The sequence below is a fragment of the Sminthopsis crassicaudata genome, chromosome 2 (genome assembly GCF_048593235.1).
Source record: "Sminthopsis crassicaudata isolate SCR6 chromosome 2, ASM4859323v1, whole genome shotgun sequence".
Lineage (NCBI taxonomy): Eukaryota > Metazoa > Chordata > Mammalia > Dasyuromorphia > Dasyuridae > Sminthopsis > Sminthopsis crassicaudata.
In genome coordinates, this window is record NC_133618.1 from 599,145,390 (window position 1) to 599,163,528 (window position 18,139).

The 18,139-nt window shown below is 33.8% G+C and overlaps 1 protein-coding gene across 10 annotated transcripts in view; it reads right to left on the bottom strand.

The window, feature by feature from the left end:
• ATE1 (arginyltransferase 1) overlaps positions 1–18,139 on the bottom strand; it is a 163,794-nt gene that overhangs the window by 69,906 nt on the left and 75,749 nt on the right. For all 10 annotated transcript variants that reach the window (XM_074295766.1, XM_074295764.1, XM_074295762.1 and 7 more), the window contains one exon: positions 13,084–13,183. In XM_074295766.1, the coding sequence (XP_074151867.1) occupies positions 13,084–13,183 (100 nt within the window). The remainder of the gene's footprint in view (positions 1–13,083; positions 13,184–18,139) is intronic.

The following is an 18,139-nucleotide window of genomic DNA, read 5'->3' on the forward strand; positions in this document are numbered from 1 at the left end:
CTCCATTTGCTGTAACCAATGGCTCCAACTATGACTGGTACAGTGTTGTCTGGTGGAGAACCTCTGTTTTCTTTATGTTGATTGTAAGGCCAAAATCAGCACAAGCAGCAGAGCCTCAATCTGTTCTCTCAGCCTCAGAGATGACAGTGAGAGCACAATCTGCAAACAAAAAGCTGCACACCATATCTTCTTCCATTTTAGTCTTGGCTTGTAACCTTTTAAAATTAAATAGTTTACCATCAGTGCAGTGGCAGATCTTGATGTCCTTTCTGCTCTCATTGAAGGTATCTGACATCATCACAGAAATCATGCTAAAAAAGCCAGAGAGTAAACACGGTCTTGAATCTCTCAACCTGTATGTCTCATCAACATCTCAAACTCAGCATGTTCAAAACTGAACTCATCATCTTGCTCCCAAAAACCTACCTCTCCTCCAAAATTGCCTACTTCTGGGATCATTGTCCATTTCGTAAAGGTTAGTTAGATGCTTTAGTTATCTTGGATTTCCTTGCCATTAACTCCCATATTTAGTTAGTTTTCAAATCCTACTGATCTCTTCAGTGTCTTTAAACTACCTCCACTTCTTGCCATTCACAATATCATCATTGGCTAGACTATTTAAACAGCTTCTTGATATTTTTTTGTCATCTCTTTCCCCAATCTAAAGGATTTCTCTATTCAAAATTGTCAATTCCCTAAATAAACAAAATCTCATTAACCTGGCACTGAAGGTCTTCCACAATCATCCCTTAATATACTCTGCTAGCTATATTTCCAACTGTTTCCCTTTACATATTCCATGTTTCAGACAAACTAATTACTAGCTATTTCCCAATATATAGTTTCCCATCTATATAGGCTGTAGTCTCCTATCATGGTGGATATCCTACTCCATCCTTCCACCATCAATAACATTTTTTTTTTATTTCTGTTGTCATTTCTTTCAAGAATCAGCTCAGGTCTCATCTCCTTTGGAAAGGTTTCACTGATCTTACCAAGTTGATAGCATTCTTGCCCTTCTCAATTTTTCCTAATATTCTTTGTATATACCTAGCAGCACAATTCTCAACAAATAGTAAATAACAGTACAAATAGGATTAACTTGTTGTATCCTGCTTTCTAGAGCCCCCAAATTGGGGTGACAAAACATATCTTTGCTTTCTAGAGCCCCCACGCCAGAGTGATTAAAACATACCTTCCTAGTGGAAAAGTGATGAAGCGGACTCCTAAAGAGGGTGGGAAAATGGAGTCCATTTATTTCAAGGGCTTTTCCCTTTATGTAACAAAAATGACACTGCGCACATGGGAACACATAAACAATTTGGTACTGTACATAGTTTGCTCCCTGGTATCACTCTTCCACCTGGTATCACTCTGTTTCAATCTCAACACAGGTTTTCATTGCCCCCTGACTTCTCAGGAAGGCTGAGAACCCTTAGGGGAGCTGGGGAGCTGGGGAGCCGGGGAGCCAAACCAGACATTGTTAGCAGGTTCCCTCTGGGAGGAAGGGTCTTATACCTTACTCAGAGTTTCCCCATTGACTGTGGCCCTCTACATTAACTAACAAATGTTTAATGAATCTAAAGCATTAAGAATTAAAATATTAAGAATTTCTCTAGCCCTAAAATTTCCTCTGTAAATAGATGTGACTGATTTTTTATTAAAAATATTCAGTTAATTTTTCTTATCGACAATCTATTTAACATCACATGTCTACATACAACTTAATGACACCAACAAAATGTATACTAAATAAGGAATCCAGTGTTTTATGTAAACCATCAATTCCATTGTAGGTAATGAGATGTTCTGTATTCCCTTCATGATAAGTGAAATCCACAGGGGCTTCATGTATAATCATGGATTGAACCTTGTTTTTCACATTAGGTTGCAAATTCAAATACACTAAAATCATGTTAAACAATTTTGTAGTTAATAAACCTTGTTGGTTGCTGGTGGGGAGAGAGTCCATCCAACACATACCTAAAGATTTTGCAGATGTAAATCTAAAGATTGCTGCTGCTTAGGTTTTTCTTAATGCCAATTTTTTCCCCCCCAGATGAAGTCCTGCAGAATTCCAGGGGCACTGATTGACCACAATCAGGCCGAACCATTCATTTAAAAATGATTAATCACAGATGAATCAGCCTTTTGTTTCTTTTCAGAGCCCTTTCTAGGGTTTCAACTATCTGATGTCTAGCCATGTCATGATACCAAAGTAGACTGCTTGAAATTATTTCATTTACTTTGGCCTGCATACAAGTCTGGATAAAGAATTCAGTCAAAACACCTCCTTCAGATCACAAAATGGTTTTAAAGCAGTATACTAAAAGATAACGTGGTAAGAAGCTTTAGCACTCTCGGAAATGAAATAAAATGTTTTCTTGCATACTCATTGTATGTAAAAAAAATGTTACGATACCAAATACAAGGAAATCATTTTACATATTCACATTAATCATTTTATGACTCCCCCCAAAAAAACCTTTATTGAAAAAATAAAAAAGTAAAACTCTGGCCAAATTAACAACTGAAAGTCAAATTAAATAAATGGTTTGAAAAAGTAGAAAGAACACAAAGGATGAAAAAAAAGTGATTAAGAGTATGGGCCATGGAAGGGTTAAAATATTTAAAATATAAATGTAAATTTGATTCCAATACAAAATAATCCAAATGCATCAATTATCAAGTCAAGAAATTATAAACAAAAAATAAGAAATAAAAGAGACTAGATCAGTACCCAGGAAATTAGGGTCCTTAAAAATGTTAATGACAGCAGAAACATTTACAATGGTCTGCTCTTTTTGTAACAGAGTTTTAAGACTAATATTTACTATATTTAAACAAAAGGCATCTATGGTTGTGAACTGAAAACTTAGGAAAGTTTCTCATTCACAAAGTAGCCTATTGTTTGAATTGGGGTGGGGACCCCAAAAAACCAAAATAGCTGAATCTGTTGCTTATAACTGCAAGATCATAAGCTCTACAAATGACAGATGACTTACTACTACTTTCAGAAACAAAAGAAATATTCTCATTCCATGGGGAAAAAAAATCTATTGTCATGATCAGAGAAGTCTTAAAAACAAGAGAAACAGGAGAAAAAAGATGACAACACCACAGAAATTAGTTCAGTTTCAGTATATTGCAGGACATAGTAGTTAAGTGTGCTTAATGAAGTGGATTATAGATTTACATACCTACTTTCAATGCAACTAAAGCTCACAAAATAGACAAGTATCTTAAAAAAAGATTTCCTACAAAGAAACTGTGGACTGAAGATAACAATGCAAGCACAAGTGAACAAAATAAAAATCATACAACAGACATAACAACCATCATTAAAAGGAGCTTTATCTATATACTATTTACTCAGAGCAAATAAGTTTGTTAAAAAAGCCTGAAAATTATCAAGATTGTTCAAAATATGAATAATAAGTACTATCATTAATGACTGACCTCATTAGAAGTAAATAAAGTTTAGACTAAAGGTTGTCCCTCTTCTGTGATGTTCCACTTTCATTTCCTGTCTCATTTTCAATATATTGATATCCAACATTTGTGGGTGGAGTTGTGAACTGATCCAACCATTCTGGAGTATAATTTAGAACTATGCCTAAAATTCTATCAAACTGTCAATACCCTTTGATCCAGCAAGTTTTCTACTGGGTCTGTATCCCAAAGAGACCATAAAAAAGGGAAAAGAACACCCCTGTGCAAAAATCTTTATGGCAGGACTTTTTGTAGTGGCAAAGAGCTAGAAACTGATGATATCCATTAGTTGGGGAATGGCTGAATAAGTTATGGTGTATGAATGTTATGAAATAATACTGTTCTTTAAGAAATAATAAGCAGGATGATTTCAGAGAGGCCTGAAGAGACTTACATGAATTGATGTTATGTAAAGTAAATAAGAACCACAACATTGTACACAGCAACAACATATGATCAACTGTGATGAACATGGCTCTTTTCAAACAATGAGGTTATTCAGAATGGACAGTTCCAATGCACTTATGATGAAGAGACCTATTTGCATCCAGAGAGAGGACTATGGGAACTGAGTGTGGTGTATAACATAGCATTTTCACCTTTTTTGTTGTTCTTTTCTTGCTTTTTTTTTTTCTTTCACCTTTTTGATCTGATTTTTCTTGTGCAGAATAAATATGGAAATATGTATAGAAGAACTGTACATCTTTAACATATAGAGGATTACTTGCTGTCTAAGGGGAGGGGTGAGATGAGGAGGAAGGGAAAAAATTTGGAACACAAGGTTTTGCAAGAGTGAATGTTGAAAACTATTTTATGCATGCATTTTGAAAAACAAAAAGCTATTTTAAAAATATGTTGATATTCATCCCAGCTACAGACATTTTCTTCCCTTTAAAATAGCTTTCCCACTCACTGTTCTATTCATCAAAGTTTTCTGCACTACTGCACAGTGTTTGGCATTTAAAGTCCTTCATATTCTAGCCTCAATTTATCTGTGCAGAACTATTACATACTACTTCCTTTATACACTCTTTGTAGCTAAACTGGCTTTTTTCTGTTGTTCTCCTCTGCATCTCCTATCTTTTTGTCTTTATACTAGCTATCCTCTATTTCTGGAATTTACTCCCTCTACTCTTAGATTTCTTAAAATCTCTTAATTTCTTTCAAAATTTAGCTCAAGACTTACCTATTAAGTTAAGACTTTTCAGTTCTCATAACCCTTTCCCTGACTATTGCCAGGACTTTCCTCCTAAAATCATCACTTATCTATTTCAAACATATTTCTACATGCAACTAATTGATGTCTCCCTTATATGACTGAACTCCTTTAAAGCAGAGAATATTTCGCTTCTGTCTTTATAATGAGGTCCTGGCTAAGTAGGTGGGGTTGGCAGAGAAAGCCTGAAGTATTGATAAGACTATAATACTCCTTGAGACAAATAGGAAAAGATCACCTTTATAGTCCTACCCTTGGGTAAGCCCAGAGAGCCAAGGTATGATGTCAAACAACCTAAGGTTAAATTTCCTCTACAAATGTGACCATGGCTTATGACTTCTTTGCTGAATCTTACTCCCTCCTCCTTGCCTTATGGAGTCTTTCTCTTCATTATAGCTAACTAAGTGTTTTAAAGTGCTAAATTTCTGTATAGGTTTGGGCTGCCAATCAATGGCATCCTCCCTCTCATGGTATATTCCCTTTCTTCTGGCTAATTATGAGTCTCTCCAAGCCTGTCTGTATTCATCCTGCTGGTCATTTCTTACAAAACAATAATATTCCACAACATTAATATACCACAATTTACTCAGCCATTCTCCAATTGATGGGCATTCAATTTCCAGTTTCTGGGCACGACAAAAAGGGCTGCCACAAACATTTTTGCACATACAGGTCCCTTTCCCTTCTTTAATATCTCTTTGGGGTATAAGTAACACTTCTGGATGAAAGAGTATGCACAGTTTGATAACTTTTTGAGCATAGTTCCAAGTTGCTCTCCAGAATGGTTAGATCCATTCACAACTTCACCAACAATGTATCAGTGTCCCAGTTTTCCCACACCCCCTCTAACATTCATCATTATCTTTTCCTGTCACCTTAGCCAATCTGACAGGTATGTAGTGGTATCTCAGAGTTGTCTTAATTTGCATTTCTCTGATCAATAATGATTTGGAGCACCTTTTCATATGAGCAGAAATAGTTTCAATTTCATCATCTGAAAATCGTCTGTTCATATCCTTTGGCTATTTATCAATTGGAGAATGGCTTGATTTCTTATAATTCTCTATAGATTTTTTAATTTTTAATTTTAATTGTAAAAATGTTTTCCCAGCTTATTGCTTCCCTTCTAATCTTGTCTGCATTAGTTTTGTTTGTACAAAAGTTTTTTAACTTGATATAATCAAACTTTCCTATTTTGTGATCAATAATGATCTCTAGAGTTCTTCTTTGGTCCCAAATTCCTTCCTCTACATTTCTTTCAAAAGAAATCAGAGGTAAGGTCATTGTTATAGAAACTGATACAAATTTTTTTTAAAAAAATTAGGAATACAAGCATGTACAGCTAGCAGTAAATCAGTTGAGCTATGATTATATTACTTTTTGTTTCATGACCTGCCTAATAGAGGGCAGAGAAAATAGGAGCCAATACCCCAAGGGAGGAGATACAGGACATGATGGACAGAGAAGTTCCCAACCTAAGGGCTTGGGAGAATGGAAGGAAAAAGATAAAAGGCAAGGCAGTATATAAAACAAAAGCTTCACAATGACATATCAAAAAATCTTTTCCAGGCATGGTTATCCTCAGTACCATTCTGGTGGGTCTCTAGTACAGAAAGTGACAAAGAAGGGGGTATTGGCTTGAGAATAGATAGATATTAGCTGAAATGGCTCAGGATTGAATCAGACCTTTTGACTCTGGATATAAAAAGTTCATAACACTTCTTACTGCTAAGATATATCAAGATTTTATATTTCTGAGATTTACTTTTCATATGTTAAAAATTCTGTACATAAAGGAAGCATAGAAAAGATAATTAATTATGCTAATGATGGACTTGACAGAGGAGGAAGGAAGACTTCAATCTTCTAGAAAACTTACATTGTATGAGGATCATAGGGGAAAAATAAAAAAGAAGTAACTGTAAAGCTCAATAATTAAAAAATAAATTTTTAGAGTATCCTACAAAGAAAAAGAAACAAGGAAGGTATAAATTAACATTATTTGGAATGAGGTCCTATAAGTAAATATTATTCAAACTAAGAGACTGAATGATAAGGTCCAGACTCAAATTTATGTTTAAAAAAAATTTTTTTAATTGATATGTTTTGTTTTTTGTTACAAATATTTAGAGATTATTCTTTTATCTCATGAGAAGTCTTTTGTAATAAAGTAAAACAATTAAATACAACTAATAATATAGTGGTTTAATTTGAGAGTATATTAGGCAGGCAGGTGAAGAATCAGTAAATATTTATTAAACATCTATTAATGTGTCAAACCTTGTGGAAAGAAACAAAAAAAAAGTGAAAAATTAGTTCTTGCTCTCAAAAAACAACAAAGCATGATAGCAGGGATGAAAGTAAGGTGTACAAAAACTGGAAATATTGGAGTGGGGACAAGGGAAGGCAGAGAAAAGGGCTTCAAATACTGGAAGAGTTTATATTTGATCCTGGAGGTGACAGAAAGTTCATGGAGTTTACTGAGTTAAAAAGTAATGTGTTAAGACATAAGACATAAGAAAGATCACTTTGACAGCTGAGTGGAAAAAAAGACTGAAGGGTGAAGAGAACTGTGGCAGGCAGACCAACCAAGCATAAAGTAATGAGATCATATCACAGTGGCATCGATGTCAAAGGAGAAAGGGCCAAGGCAGTATTTGAGAGACTTATAAAGATCAAATCAATAGGAATTGACAATGGATTGGATTGAGGTGTCAATGAGAATAGTCAGGAAAAGCAAAGAACTGAGGATGACAACTAGATTGGGAGCTTTGGTGACTAGAAGGAAAATGATACCATCAATATTTATAAAAAACAACTTTTTAAACTCTTCTTTCAGAAATTCTAGTTGACTTTGTGCCCACGCTGTGTTCTTCTCTGGGACTTTGCTTGTAAATGTTTTGGAGCCATTCTCTTTTGGATTTGAATTTTGACCTTTTCTGTTAAGATAATAATAAGCTTTTTTATGCTGGAATTCCTTTTTTTGTTTGTTTGTTTGTTTGTTTTCTATTTGTTCCAACCTACTTCCTGACTTTGAAGTTGCTATGAGAGCTGAGCTCTGTGGTACTTGTGAATAGAAAATCTAGACTGATCTTATTGCTACATTTTTGGGATATTGAATGTTGTATAATTCCAAGATTTCACTGTCAGGTTGGGGACCTTAAATGTTTTCAGTTATCCCAAAATATTCTGTTCCATGGCATAGGTTGATGACTATCTTTCTGGTCTACCTCTGAAAGTTCTAGACTCAGGTTTGGATCTGAGCAAGAGCAGTCTGTTGTTGAACTCAGTCCCTAGCAGCCAGTTGAAAAGAGCTGTTTTGTTTCTGAGTGGCAGAATTATAGGATACCCTTTGGTCTAGGATTCCTACCATGGTTTGTTTGTTTGTTTTTCCATAGGCAGAGTAAGATTTTGGAAATGGACTCCATTAAGCACCTATGGTCTGCTTCACATCACTGCTGCTTCAGGCTTCTAAACTTCCTTCTCTTTCAATACTCTGCCTGGGAGTTTCAATCTGGGATGCCACCCTAATCTGATGGTCCCCTTCTCAGTTCCTTGGATTTGAGAAACAAAATACAGAACTACTCAGAGCTTGGTAGTAGACAGCAAAACTGCCAGTAAGTTAGTACCTAGGCTGGACAAATGACTTTTAATGTTGTTGTTTTTTTCCTTTTTGAATTTTCCCATTAGGATTCTAAAAAATTAAGTGCATTTTCTAGATCTGTTTAGAGGAGTTTTGTAGAGGAGAGCTTACTCATCTGTATCCTAATATCATCATTTCCATTTCTTTTGGAAAAATTTATTTTCTCATTTACTCAATATTTCCTGATTTAATGGCCATCTCCTTGGAATTCAGGTAAGATTTTTGCCTCCATGAAAGAGCTGCTATAACTATTTTTGTAAATAAAGAGTCTTTTTTTTTTTTCTTTCTCTGATCTTTTAAATGTAGGTCTGACCTTTTTAATGCTGGGTCAAAGGGAATGTTTAATAATATTTTGTGTATAATGCTCAATTGTTTTCCAGAATAAGTATAACCATTCATAGATCCACCAAGAACATACATATCAATGTGCCTGTTTTCCCACAGTCCCTGTGCCATTTTTTTCATTTTTTTTTCTTATTATATTTACCAATCTTCTTCCAAGAACTATCTGCTTATATCCTTAAATCATTTGTCAATTGGGGCATGACTCTATCCTGTAAATTTAAATCATCTCTTCATATGTCTGGAAACAGATTTTTATAAACTTGCTACAAAGAATTTTTTCCCTTTAATTTCCCTTTTTGTTTGTGTAAAAACTTTTTATATTGTTACAAAAATTATCTACCTCTTTCCATCAGATTGGTTACACACATAAGTAAAAGGTAAAATTTATAGTAATAAGAATTTAGCTTAAGCAAAATGAAAACTTTGCTCAAGGAAAATATGGTAACATTAAAATGACATCAGAGAGGAATATAATTATCTTCCCAGAAAATATTAGAACACTAGCATATAGACAATCTTCCAAAATTGAAAGTCCTGCATTAAAGGAAGAATATACTAGATTGCCCGAATATCATTTCACCTCTACAATATTATAATCATGCAATATTATACTAATTTGAGTACTTTCATCATTGTAACTAGAGCTTGTTATCATTTTTGAGCTATGCCCATGAAAAATATCTGGACATATACAAAAAAATATTTCATCACTGATGTTGTAACTTTTAAAAAATATCTTCTTAAAGAAAAAGACATTCGTTTCTTCCTCATAAATTACATGTATATAATGACTTTATGAAACACTAGAATTCATTGCTGATAGTCAAATATTATCAACAGGAAAGAAAATTCTCATCACCCTACTATTAAATGATTCAATGAATATGGTTTTATCAAAAGCAATAACTCTAAAAAAGATTATAATTTGCTTTGCCACTGAATGCCAAAGACTATTCAGCATTTCCATTTGTTTTGCACCTGAAAGTCCCTAAATGTGCTGTTTTCCCTTACCAGATTGTGGATTTTTTAAGAACAAGGATGTCTTGCTATTCTTTATATATTCTAAGTGTTTCACATCGTAAGCATTTAGCAAATCTTTTTTTGTTTGTTCATTCATTGCATCAATTTTTTCATAACATCTAAGAGATCTCCAACTGTCTGATTTCTCTTTGAGTGTCTTAAGACCATCTCAAACTCTCCATGCCTTATGCAAAAAGCCAAAGTTCTTCTTTAGACTTCCCCATTTCTGTCAATGTTATCATCATTCACCTCACCATCTATGAGTCTTTTATCTCTCTTCTTATAACTAGTAGGTCACTAATGCCTACTGAGTCCTCCTTTACTATATTTTCCCTAACTGATCCCACTACCATCCTAGTCCAGGTGTTACAAGCATGTCCCTGATGGCTTTTTTATCTGTGCCTCTCTGTCCTTCAATTCATCCTAAAAATGACTACTAACGGGTCACAGATATCGAAGTGGAAAGCACCTCACAGATCATGTCATCTACCTCTTTCATTTTATAGATAAGGAAACTGAAGTGAAGACAACTTAGATGAACTGCAAAATGTCGCATAAGAAATATTCAAATCTAAATCCTAATTCCATATCCTGAGTTCTAACCTATCCTATCATAAATCTTTCCTTTCACCCAAATCAAAATTTATTAACTGCTCTGCGGTGTACAGAATAAACTTCATTTGTACTTTCTTTGCCAATATTTAATGTCCTCCAAAATATATGTTCCTATTTTTCCAATTTTATTTTTCATAATTCCTTCACATAAATCCTTTGCCAAACTGGATCAACCAATGCTGCCTGAATATATGTTCTCTGTGTCTGGAACAACATCCTTTCTTCTGCCTAAGGGTTACTTTCTTACAAGGCATAGCTCAAGTCTCAAAAAATCATGAAATCTTTCTTAATGGATCCAATCTTTATCACATCTTCCCTTGACATTATATAGCTCTTTTTTGTACTAACTCATTCAGCACAGGACAAATTATTGTTTTATAGTTATCTGTCCTTCTGTATATACATTGTTTCCAAAACAGAGAACTCTAAACCCTAAGAGACAAGACCAGAGTGTTATGTTTCTATATAGGCAACAGAGCTTATCTTCTTAATCCCCTCTCACCCAGTCTCTATGCACAAGAGTATTGTTAGGATCAAAAGAAATAATGTATATAAAATGGCATGCAACTCAAAAAATGTTCAACATGAATTTTTATTTATTGATTATTGTGCAAATAACATCATTGCTGTTTGTCCTTTTAAAAAAGAATAATGAATGATATCAAGGGGTAATGTCTTGACTTGTGCATAAATTGGATTTAATGAAGGAGAGTTGCACACTTATCAGCCTCAACCTCTCTTCCCAAGTCATCAAAGTCCAATGGTAGGATAAAAATCCAGATTCCTGGTAATGGCCTGAGATGAAGTGGATGATTTTGGTGTCTTTAATGTCTGACTAAGCTCTATGTGCTCTCCAGTGCCTGTTTCAAGCCACCTTCAGGGCCACTGAAACCAAATTTTCTCATGTGCCTATTCTATTCTAAGCCTGTCAGTCATCCTCAACCTAGTTTAGCTCATCTGCCCAGAAGGCTGGCCACAATGAGACCACTGGGCATGCTACAGCTTCTGGGACTCACAGGTAAGAGCTGGGTGCCAGGTGAACACCAATGATGCCCTGAAAGGGGCTCAATTAGCCCCCCACCACAGGTGCCAGTCCTTCCTAAACACCCTATACTCCTCTGAAGATAAGATAAAAAAACTTGGAAATTTTGCAAAAGCTATTGAAATAATTACTGCATGGAGCTGTAAATATTTGAACTTAATCACGATTCATTATGAGGTTTGACTATATGATAAATCTATTGTTTCCTACTTAATCAAAAGCCTATTACATATTTTCATGTTCAGGGGGCTATGTAAAAGAACTTTCAGGATAAGGTAGTATATTATTCATGGTTTTAAAGTCCAGAAAGTCAGTACCAGAGCCAGAAAGAAAATGAAGACTGGATGATCTGAGCTCCTCCACAAAATGGAGACCCAAAGAGAAAGTAATCAATGGGAGAAACAGATTAAATTAGTGGAAGGATATTCCAGGATGAGAAGGTCACAAGAATGATTGGATATTCTAGGGCAAGGAGGCCCAAGTGCTGAGGGGAGTTTCAGGATGAAATAGCATCTGAGGCATGGTTCTGAAATCTGTAAACTGAGATCAAAGCTAGGAGGGGAATGAAGTAGAAAGTGGGTTTAAGTTTTTGGCTTAGGATATCTATCTTGGCTTTTTTTTATACCTTAATGCAAATCTACATTTCTCAAGATTTTGTTAATCATCCTTATGTATCCCCACCTTTGCACCAATATCAATGAAGATCAAAAAAAAAAAAAAACACACACACACATATATTTTATTAAAGGGCCTTTTAAATTCTTTTAAGATTTCCTCATATTTAATTACCAAAATGAGAAGCAATATTAGATAGTGAATTGAGAGAAAATTGAAGCCAGAAAGATCTAGACTTAAATTTCACTTCTAAAATATAATGGCTTTGATTGTAGTATATCAATACTCAGCCTTCTCAGTAGTCCAGGCAAGTCTCTAAGACTATTTAATTATCGTGAAGAGAGCAATCTGCATTGGTAAAGAGATTTTCCTCACCAAGAAACTTCCTATTTCTAACTGCAGAAATATCAAACAGATTTTTTTTGTTGTAAGGCTATTGATTAGTTAATTAATTTAATTAATTAACAAATATTTATTAGGCATTTCTCATGTAAAAGGCACTTAACAAAGCTAAAACAATCTCTGTCTTCAAAACATTAAAATTTAGTGCGGGAGATTTAAATGCAAAATAATTATGATACAATATATAAATTACAAAAAAGAGGCATGAAGTGCTGAGAATTCAGAAGAAGAGATAACTTCTAGGTGAAAGAAAAAAGAAAAGCTGAAAAGCTCATATGACTGAAATACGTAGATAGTATAGAACCTTGAATAGCTGTCTTCTTAAAGTACATGTAAACTCAAAGGAGAATGAAAGTAATGAATAAAAGAGGGTCAATAGGAAAATGGATCCAGTGAAGATTCTAAGGTGTAGTTGGGACTATTTAAGGGAAGCTTCAATGAGATCTATGGATTAAATTTCTGGAAATGCAGATTACTTCAGATTCAAAGAGACAGAACAAAGTTCTATTAAATCATAAAATGAATCTTGATTTCTTAAGAATTAAAATATAATGAGTTTTAGAACTTGCAAATATTAAGGTACATGGTACAATGAGAAGTACAAAACAACATCACAATATTAACACAATCAATTAAAAATTAAATTCACTTATATTTATAGTTTCCAAATGTTGTGAATAAACTGAATCTTACCTTATATCTCATTTTGGGGCAAGAGTGAATGTAGAAACCCATATAATAATAACTGAGTTGAGATGTTTTCTCATGAAGTTCCCTAGTAAAAGCAATTTCTCTGTAAATAAAAATAAAGATGAACAATAATTAATTTTGGTTCTAATTTTTAAATAGAATATGCAATTTGATGATACAATTACTTCTTGAATACAAACTATCTAAAGACCCAAAAGCTTAAAAAAAAATTAAAACAATTGTCAAAAGACTTATTAAAGAAATATCAACAAGCTCTAAATTATTCTTAGTTGTTCATACTTATTTTTGCCAAGTGATTTGAAATTCAAAACACATGGCCTCTATTTAAAAAAAAAACAAAAACAAAATAATTTATTTAAGAGTTTTCTATTGAAACTTCCTTAGTTCAGATGAAATTGGAATTTGTAATTGTATATGTTCAGATTAAATATGAATATCAGAATATCAAAAAATCAGCCAATTTCTCAAGAATAGGTATATTTTATTCTAATATGCATAGTCTGGGTACATGCATATAAATATATTTATTTGTATACAATATGGGATTTCCTCCCCTAAGCTTATGTAATGATTTATTATTTTTCTTTTCTAAATAATACAAAAAAAATACACATTATAGTACTTTTTCTAATACAAGTAATGGGTACTTAAATAAAAAATATAGAAGAAATGTGTCTAAGGCAATCTTACTTTGTATGTAGAAGTATCTCAGTTTAACAATTTCATCTCAGTTGCCAAACTGACTGTTTGAAAGTTTTAAAAACAAGTTTGTATTCACAAAGTTATAAATGTCTACGCTAGCAACTGAAATAAAATTTATTCTTGAATCAACTGTTTTTTTGAAGCCCCTTGTGATGTCATTGGACCTCCTTGAAGATGAAAGACAAATAATTTTTTATGGACATACATCTAATTTTTTATTTCTAAAATCAGTTAAATATTTATTCAATATTTACCAAATAACTGTATGTAAGACATTGTGCCAGTCATTCTACATGAAATTAAAAAAAAAAAATGCAGCCCCTAATCTCTCTTAAAAGCTAATAGGGAAAATAAGATGATATAAAAGTATAGATGCAAAGTACTATAATAATTCAGAGAAAGGAGATAAACTGCTTGTGGCTGGGAAAATAGGTAAGACTACATGGAGTAAATGACATATAAGTTACTTCCTAAAATGAAACTTAGGGAAAGATCATTCTAGGTAGAAGGCACAGTATGAACAATTGGGAAGGTGAAGGAAATCAAACATATCGACAAACCAATGATTGGTTTGTTTGCCAGAAGATAAAATCAGTTAGATACAAACAGTAAAGGTACATGAAGCAAAGGAATTTAGACTTTCTTCAGTGAATAATATTGGGTCATCTAAAGGTTTCATCACCTAGTGAATCAAATTAAAATTCCTTAAAAAAACTACCTGGCAAAAATCTCAAAAAATAAATTAGAGGGAGGACAGACTTAGTGAGAGAGACTAATTAAAAGAAAAGATAGGGACAGCTAGGTGGCGCAGTGGATAGAGCACCAGCCTTGAATTCAGGAGGTCCTGAGTTCAAATCTGGTCTCAGACACTTAACACTTCCTAGCTGTGTGACCTTGGGCAAGTCACTTAACCCCAGCCTCAAAAAAAAAAAAAAACAAAAAAAAAACCCCAAAAAACAAAAGAATGATGGCAAGACAACAGAGAGAGAAAAAATATGATCTAGGAGGATGGTGCAAAGTTATAATGAATAGGACTTTGATTGGCTAGAATTGGGAAGTAAAGAACAGAACTGAGGTATATGTTCCCAGAGAAAGTGGGAGCCATGGAAGAAAAAAATAAGCCCAAATAGCATTCCATTCATTTGTGCCAAAGATTGAAAAGTTCTATTATACTTAAAACTCTACTTTGTTTTTTGGGGTTTTTTTTAAAGATTCAGAATAACATGCCTTTAAGTTATTAAATAATTTCAAAAACTAAGAGGTAGTAAGGAAATAGCTGAAAGTTGTAGACTTGGGAGTTAGGAGAGGACTGGCTTGATCCCCTTTACTAGGTTATGGCCCTAAGTAAATAATTTAACCTTGCTTAATCTTATTTTCCTCATTTCCTCAAAAGTAGATACTACTACTTTTATTACCAAATTCATAGGATTTCTGAAATAAAAACACTCTATAATCCATAAATCACTATATAAAATTTGAGCTGTTCTACAAGTTGTTATTATTGGAAAAATAAGCCCCACCTCCAAGGAGTAGTCAACAGTGAGATTCTGCCCTCAGAGGTGTAGCCACCAGTTAGGACTACCAGGAGTGAGACCCCACTCCTGGGATCTGGCCAAGAACTAAACCCAACCAGACAGAACTAGTCAATAGCAAGATTCCCACATCCCCAGGACAAGCCAGAAGGGAAGACCTCTTCTCCCATGCAGTATAAGACAGCATCTAGGCCCTACCACCCAGTGGAAGTAAAGTAGTAATGTTCCAAGCCTTAGTACAAGAAATATGGGACAATGAAAGAACAAAGCAAAAACTAAAAAGCAACTTAACTATAGATAATTGTGACAACGACAGGAAGGATCAAGGTACAAATGTAGAAAAGGAAAAAACTGTCAAAATGGCTACATGCAAAGCTTCAAAGAAAAAATATAAAGTGGTCTCAGGCCCTCAAAAAAGTACTTCTGGAAAACCTTTAAAAAGACGTTAAAAAGCAAATAAAGAAAGTAAAAGAAAAGTGGAGGAAAATATTGAGTAATACAAGAAAACCATGAAAAAACTATCAACATCTTACTAAAAGAAATTCCCAAATGGGGGGGGGGGGGCGCTGAGGGAGAAATATATACAAAAATTAATTGTAGAAAATAACTCCTTAAAAAATAAAATTGGCCAAATGAAAAAGGAGTACAGAAGCTCACTGAAAAAAATAAGTCCTTAAGTTGGAATTGGTCAAGTGGAAGTTAATGGGAGACAGCAAGAAACAATAAAACAAAGTCAAAAGAAAAAAATATGGAAGAAAAAGTGAAATTTCTCACTGAAAAACAAGTAATAGATCAAAGAGAGATAAATTAAAAATCAATGGACTGCTTGAAGGCCATGAACAAACAAGGGCCTGGACAACATCTTTCAAAAAATTATCAAGGAAAACTGACCTGACCCAGATAAAATAGAAATAATAGATAAAATAGAAACTTTAAAAAATCCACCTGAAAGAACCCCAAAAAGGATATTCCTAGGAATATCATAGCCTAATTCCTGAGCTCCCAGGTCAAGAAGAAAATGCTGAAAGCAGCCAGAAATAATTCAAATGTCATGGATCCACACTTAGGACTGCACAGTATTTAGCAGCTCTCCATTAAAGGATCAGAAGACTTGAAATGTGGGATTTCAGAAGACAAAAGGAGTTAAAATTACAACCAATAATCAATACCCTAGCAAAACCAAATACCATCCTTTTTGGGGGGGGAGGGGATAGGAAGAGGGAGGACAGGGGATGGATACATAATGAAATAAAAGACCCTCAAGCATTCTTAATTAGCCAGAACTGAATAAAAACTTTGATTTTCAAATACAAGACTCAAGAAAAATATAAGAGGATACAAAAGGAAAAGGAAAGAAAATGTAAGAAATTCAATGAGGTTCAACTATTTCTATTCCTACATGGCAAGATATTTCTGACTTTTTGTTTTGTTTTGTTTTGGTTTTCTGCTGAGGCAGTTGGGGGTAAGTGACTTGCCCAGGATCACACAGTTAGGAAGTGTTAAGTACATGAAGTCACATTTGAACTCAGGTCCTCCTGACTTCAGGGCTGGTACTCTATCCACTGCACCACCCATATTCCCCATATTTCTGACTCCTAAGAATTTTATCACTATTGGGGCAATCAAAAGGAATACACATAACTGGAAGATATGACTGTGAGATGACTAATTGTGAGAACAGTCCAAAAAATTAAGGGATAAGAAAGAAGATGCACTGGGAGAAAAGTGAAGGGAAAGACAGAATGAGGTAAATTATCTCACATAAATGAAATGTGAAAGAGCTGTTAGAGTAGAGGGGAATATGGGAGAGTGGCACATAATGTTTTAACCTTACTCTCATCAGAACTGGTTCAAAGAAGGAATAACATACACACTCAGTTGAATATAGAAACAGATATCTTCTCCTATGGGGAAATAAAAAAGGAACAGAAGTAAGAGGAAATAACTATCAGAAGGAAAGGCAGACTAAGGGAGGTGGTGATCAGGACGCAAAGAAAAGGTAAAAAATAAGAAAAAGCAAAGGGTAAACAAGAGAAAAATAGGATAGAAGGAAATACAGTTATCATAATCGTAAATGTGAATGGGATGAACTCATCCATGAAGCAGAAGCAGATAGCAGAATGGATTAAAAAAAGAACTCTACAATGTTGTTTACAAGAAACATATTTAAAGCATAGAGACATATATATAAAGGTAAGGAACTGGAATAGAATCTATTACTGGAGCAGAAGTTGAGGGGAAAAAACAAAAGGATAGCAATAATGCTCTCAAAGTAAAGCAAAAGTAGATCTAATTAAAAGAGACAGAATAGGCAGCTACATCAAGCTGAAAAACACTAAGACAATGAAGTGTCTAATGTCTAATGCACCAAATGGTATAGCAACTAAATTTTTCAAGATGTTAAATGAGTTACAGAAAATAGATAATAAAGACTTCAACTTTCCTTTCTCAGAATTATCCAAAAAAATAAACAAGAAAGAAGTTAAGGAGATTAATGGAATTCTAAACTGAATAGAACTAAAAAGGAAAAATTTTTTTTCTCATAAGTACATGGCATCTACACAAAAATTGACCACGTATTAGGTATTAAAACCTTACAACCAGAGCTTCTGCAGAGAAGCAGAAATATTAAATTCATCCCTTTCAGATTATAATACAATAAAAATTACACTCAATAAAAGACTATAGAAACATAGATTAAAAATTAATTGAAAACTAAATTATATAATTCTAACGACTAAGTCAAAGAATAAATCATACAAATAATAATTTCATTACAGAGAAAGACAAAAACGAGAAAACAC